This window comes from Clupea harengus, chromosome 5 (genome assembly GCF_900700415.2).
Source record: "Clupea harengus chromosome 5, Ch_v2.0.2, whole genome shotgun sequence".
Classification (NCBI taxonomy): Eukaryota; Metazoa; Chordata; class Actinopteri; order Clupeiformes; family Clupeidae; genus Clupea; species Clupea harengus.
The window spans coordinates 27,506,477-27,511,476 of NC_045156.1; the positions used below are offsets into that span (position 1 = coordinate 27,506,477).

Here is a 5,000-nt window from a genome sequence, read left to right on the forward strand (position 1 = left end):
TGGATGTGGAAGAGATTCGCGTTCATACCTAGTAATTGTTTCACTTCGTGTGTGTTTGGAAGAGATAACGCTATCTCTAGCCACCAGATTGGCGAAATAGTGACGTCTGCTCTGAACTGCAGGTGCAGGCTACATTAAAAAAATGAAACATGCTTACTCATAAATTCATATTCACTGGTTGTTTATTAAATGGAACATTTAGAACTGTGTAAGAATTGGTATTTTCCATTCTTATGTAGATATTGTCCCACCTTCCACCTCACAAGGAATGTTGCGTTAAAGTCCTATTCGCCACCGAGACTCAGCAAAATGTATGCTGTAAATAAATAAATAAATAAATAGAAAAACTGTTGAAAATATCAACCCAAAAGCAGCGCAACAAACAGGATTTTTATTCCTGTTGGATAACAATGGTATAGCAAATTTCATTATGGGAGGAACTATGAAATTTGACAATAGCATATATGCGCAGTTTAAAACAAAAAGTGAATGGATTGGCTGGTGTGTGGTTCATGCGCGTCAGACCAGTTCTACAGTCAACTGCAATAGGGAAATTATAATCAGTTATGATTGCATAGCCCATCGGAAAACACTGAGGTCTCATACAGACGTGAAAGCAAAGTTATTTCATGCTTGTCAGTTATATTAGGATTACAAGCGTTTACACGTTTTTTACGGACTGAAAGATAAACCGTGGATTTCACATTGCACCCAATATTTTCAGTAAAGCCTTTTTAAGTGTTAAGCCGATCAAAAAAAAAAAGTAAATCTAGTAACTGGAATATTTTACCCTATTTGTGCTATCAGTTGCTCTCAGTTCCAAACAAATCAATGTATTCGATGCTATCTGCAAGCTTTGTACATGACTCGTTTATAATTGTCCTTCAGTGTCTCAAAAAAGCTGATAACACTACAGCACCCTTACCCCCTCCCCTCTCACAGCGCATCGTTGAAGCAGCCGAAGAAGCACATCATGAACATGAGGAGAATCCAGACCTACAGGTGAGAGAAGAACCCAACATACGCAGAAATATCATCAAGCAAATCAGCACTGGAGTAAGGTTGGCTATGGAAGAGTGAAATAAACCATATTTATGAAATGAGACCATCCTTATTCAGCCATCCTTAACACTGATGTCTCTAACTGCTACGACCACTCCAGAGCAGATAATGCCGTATGCAGAAAATATTTTAAGGGTTTCTGTTTAGAACCGAGCAACTGTTTAATCGAGGCTAACACCGTATCACCTTCGGAGTGATCTGAATTCCTTATCTTGGTTCTGTAATTATATTTCCCCCCCCATTGTGACCACAGAAGTGATTTTTTTCATATGTGTTGTGTGTACAAAATTCATATGATTGTACAGTTCTGTTGAGCGCTTCACCATACTATTAGGCCTACGTGCTGAGGGGAACCATTCCTGCTGCCCCCTCCCGCAGTTTTCAGGAAGAGCAAGATGAAGCCTGGCTTGAGCCAAAGACGAGTCTCGTCTGTTCTCGGACAGTTCTGCTTTCATTTTCTCCAAAACGATCTAACGACTAATTTAATTCCGTTAGACCAATACTTTTAAGCAACATTTCCTGATACCAAAATTAAGAAACTAAGTAAATACGTAAAAGACACCGAAGACGTCACCATAAAAAGTACTTTCTAGGCTATGCTGCAGTGGCTTGATTTTGGTAGGCTAAAACAAGTCACACGCAGATCTACTTTGTCACTTGAATCAGTCATGATTAAATGTATTCGCTAGTCATCTGCTTTGCGGAAGTCTCTTCTGTCGGCACATTGCCCACAATAGCCCATCATTTAATCAAATACCTGACGTTTTATGACACCTTGCGTTTTCACGCATGGTTTCCCACGTGTGCCTCAAGAACAGCCAAGGGAAATCATTTTTTCTGTTTTCCACAAAGAAGCTAAAACATTAAAATATAGGATATGCTGGGCATGCCGGGGTATTCTTTAAACTAAAATGTACAAAAAGGTATTTGTTTTTACGCATGGCGAGTAAATGGTAATTTGTGCAGTTTTATGTCAAAAAACTGCAGCTGTCAATTGCCGTATCCCTCGCGTGTCTCACACCTGAGCTTGAGATCCAGCAATTGCAGCCAAGGTCCATTTGAACGCAACTGCACTACAGGCTGCAATAGCACCTATACGCAGGGTTTCCCTCAGTTGCATTTAATTAACTGACATTTCATGAAAAGTTCGGTTACATTACTGGCATTTTAGCATGAATTTTAAAATTTACCTTCACGTGTATTTCTTAAAGGCATAATCTTTTTCGTGTTTCTTGTTATGTGTAATTGTTTTTATTACGGTATATTTTTACTGCTTTATTACAGAATTTTTTGAAAATTGTGGATTTTACCCTGCAGTACAGATATGGGGTCATTGGTGTGTAACATAAAATTGTTTACCACTCTTAGCTTCGTGATAAAGTAAGATGCCTCCTTAACTATAGAAGTTAATATATTTGTGCGATTCTACAAAAATGAGAAAAGGCAATGAAATAGAAAGGGAATGAAATGGGGGCGTGCATCATGATGCATATGATTAGTCAGATGCTTTTTACTTACAAGCTGATTAGGTCATTTTGGTCGCTGACCAATGATGGTATGCACTTTAGACTATCTTGTTAAAATAGCCTTTTTATATTATGTACCATAGTCTCTGTCAATAAGAACAGCATGGATCATGAGATAGAAGCATTATATCATTTTCCGGCTTTAAAATGAATGTCTAACTGTTTCTAACTGACCGGTGCAACCTTGAGTTGCTGTTATCTTTCAAGTGTTTGTACTCACTGCACCATTTGCCACCCGAAGAAGGTGATTCAAATATCCTGAAGGTGGATCATTTCTCTTCAGAATGTCGTGTCTTACCCACTGGCTCTGGACAGAGCCCCCGGGGTGTTGATAACCAACAGGGCAGGTCTAGAGAGAGAGAGAGAGAAGGACAGGGGGAGGAGACTATGGACTGGAGGTGAAGTTCCAAGACTTTCAGGAGTTTAGGAGGGCAAGGAGGTGGAGTAGGAGGCCCGACTGTAAAGTTTCCAGACCCAAAGTCAGGTGAAGGGAGAACGATACGGTGTAGCTTTGGGGGTTAGGAGTGACACTCAGCAGAGCAGTGTATGGGGAGAGCTGCAGGGAACACTATTTAACCACACACACATGCACACACACATGCACACACACATACTCAAACACACACACACTCCTTTCACAGTACTCTCCGTCTCAGTCCTCCCCCACTCAATGGCACACCACAGTGCTGTCACATCTGCTGAATGTGCACATTTGCCTTCCAACCCCCTCACTTCTCTCTCTCTCTCTCTCTCTCTCTCTCACACACACACACACTCACTCACTCACACACACCCTCCTTCATGTCACTGAGTTGACCAGCCGTGGTATGAGCTGTCACTGGCTTTATGGTAGTGGCCACAGTTCCCTTCTGCCCTGAGCTTGGCCTTGAATGCAAGTCACACACACACACACACACAAGGACATATACACCTACACAGGTACACACAACACACGGCGTACACAAAAATCAATAACTATGTAACGTAAACGAAATGAAAGAGTCTCTACTCTCAGACAGACCACACACTTACCTGGGGTTACAATTTATAGATTGCCCTCTCAGATTGTTTAACTGCCACCTGCCAGTGTGTGTGATTGATAATGTGCTGGTTCTTAACTGCACTAGTTACGAGTTTCAGAACTGTTCTTTTGTTCTTTTCACACTTTCTGCACTGGGTAGAACTCAGACATGCTAATGAACAGAAAAAAAACTTTTTTTCCTTCACATTGATATCGTGTACATGAAACAAAAGCATACAAAGGTTCAGTGGTAAAGGGTTGAGCATATAGTTAATATACATAATGCATTTACATATGTATAATTATATGTATTATGTATATTAACTCTATATATATATAGAGAGAGAGAGTTAATATACATAATACATATAGTTATACACATGTAAATGCACAGGTATTTGATGTGCTTACACTGCAGCGTTGGTATTGCTTGTGAATGATGGTGATGGCTGACTCTCTTGTGCAGTATGACTACTTCAACGCCGTGCTCATCAACGAGGTGGACGAGCTGGGGAACAGTTTGGACATGGGCGGGGAGTTCCTCCTGGAGCCCAACGACCACTTCAACAACCTGGCCGTCAACCTCAGCCTCAGCGTGGTGCAAGTGCCCACAAACATGTACAACAAAGGTACTGAGGCAGGGGGGGGGGGGGGGGGCTGCGGTGCTCTCTCCTTCATCACAGCATGCAGTCAAAAACACTGCTTGAAACACTAAAGAACATCTTGCAAGTGAATTTCTGCACATAGTTAAAACGTTTTAAATCTTACAACGGTAAACTGTGAGGAAACGTTATTCCCTTTGCAAATCTCTTGCTTTTAAATGTAATTTATAATTAAAAATGCAATCATTAATGCTTATGAATCTTAATTATTGCAAACAATAGTGAGAGATCTTCAGGTATTTTGACTGAGCAAGGGCCTTTCAATTTAGCGCTGGGTGGGATAGATTGCGCGGCCGGGGGCCAGTGGTTTCTGAGTGACGGCCATGCGGTCACAGACGGGTAAGGGCAGTGTCATACGGTCAATAGCCACCCACTGAGGAGAGAAAAGGACAGTAAGACAGGACAGGAGGCGTCTGAAGACTTAATGCCACTCAAGTCTGGATAAATATAGGCTTCCTTCCACCACCTCCACCCACCCCCCACACACACACACTCTGTTAAGGTATGGGGCTGTGTAATTTGTCTTAATGGCTCTGCCTCTCTTTTGTCTGCTTGTAATTGACTCCTCAGTGGGCTTTTGCTTTCACCCCCCACCCGAGCAGGACAAAGGCACAGGCTGCCTTATGAGCTTACATGGGGCTTTAGTGCAGATCAGAGGTGGATTGGGGTGGAGTGATTTAGCCTCCTGTTTTGATTGGGGTGGACTGATTTAGCTTCCTGTTTTGTGCT

The 5,000-nt window shown here is 41.8% G+C and overlaps 2 protein-coding genes across 2 annotated transcripts in view; both read left to right on the forward strand.

Moving 5' to 3' along the window:
• The window catches only part of LOC122132892 (voltage-dependent calcium channel subunit alpha-2/delta-3-like), a 7,893-nt gene extending 7,567 nt beyond the window's left edge, over positions 1-326 (forward strand). Inside the window, exon 4 of the mRNA XM_042707742.1 lies at positions 240-326. Coding sequence (XP_042563676.1) covers positions 240-326 — 87 coding nt within the window. The remainder of the gene's footprint in view (positions 1-239) is intronic.
• Positions 327-501: 175 nt separating this feature from the next.
• Positions 502-5,000, forward strand: part of LOC122132928 (voltage-dependent calcium channel subunit alpha-2/delta-3-like) — a 26,643-nt gene continuing 22,144 nt past the window's right edge. The window contains exons 1-2 of the mRNA XM_042707894.1: positions 502-1,002; positions 4,076-4,238. Coding sequence (XP_042563828.1) covers positions 832-1,002; positions 4,076-4,238 — 334 coding nt within the window. The 5' untranslated portion in view covers positions 502-831. The remainder of the gene's footprint in view (positions 1,003-4,075; positions 4,239-5,000) is intronic.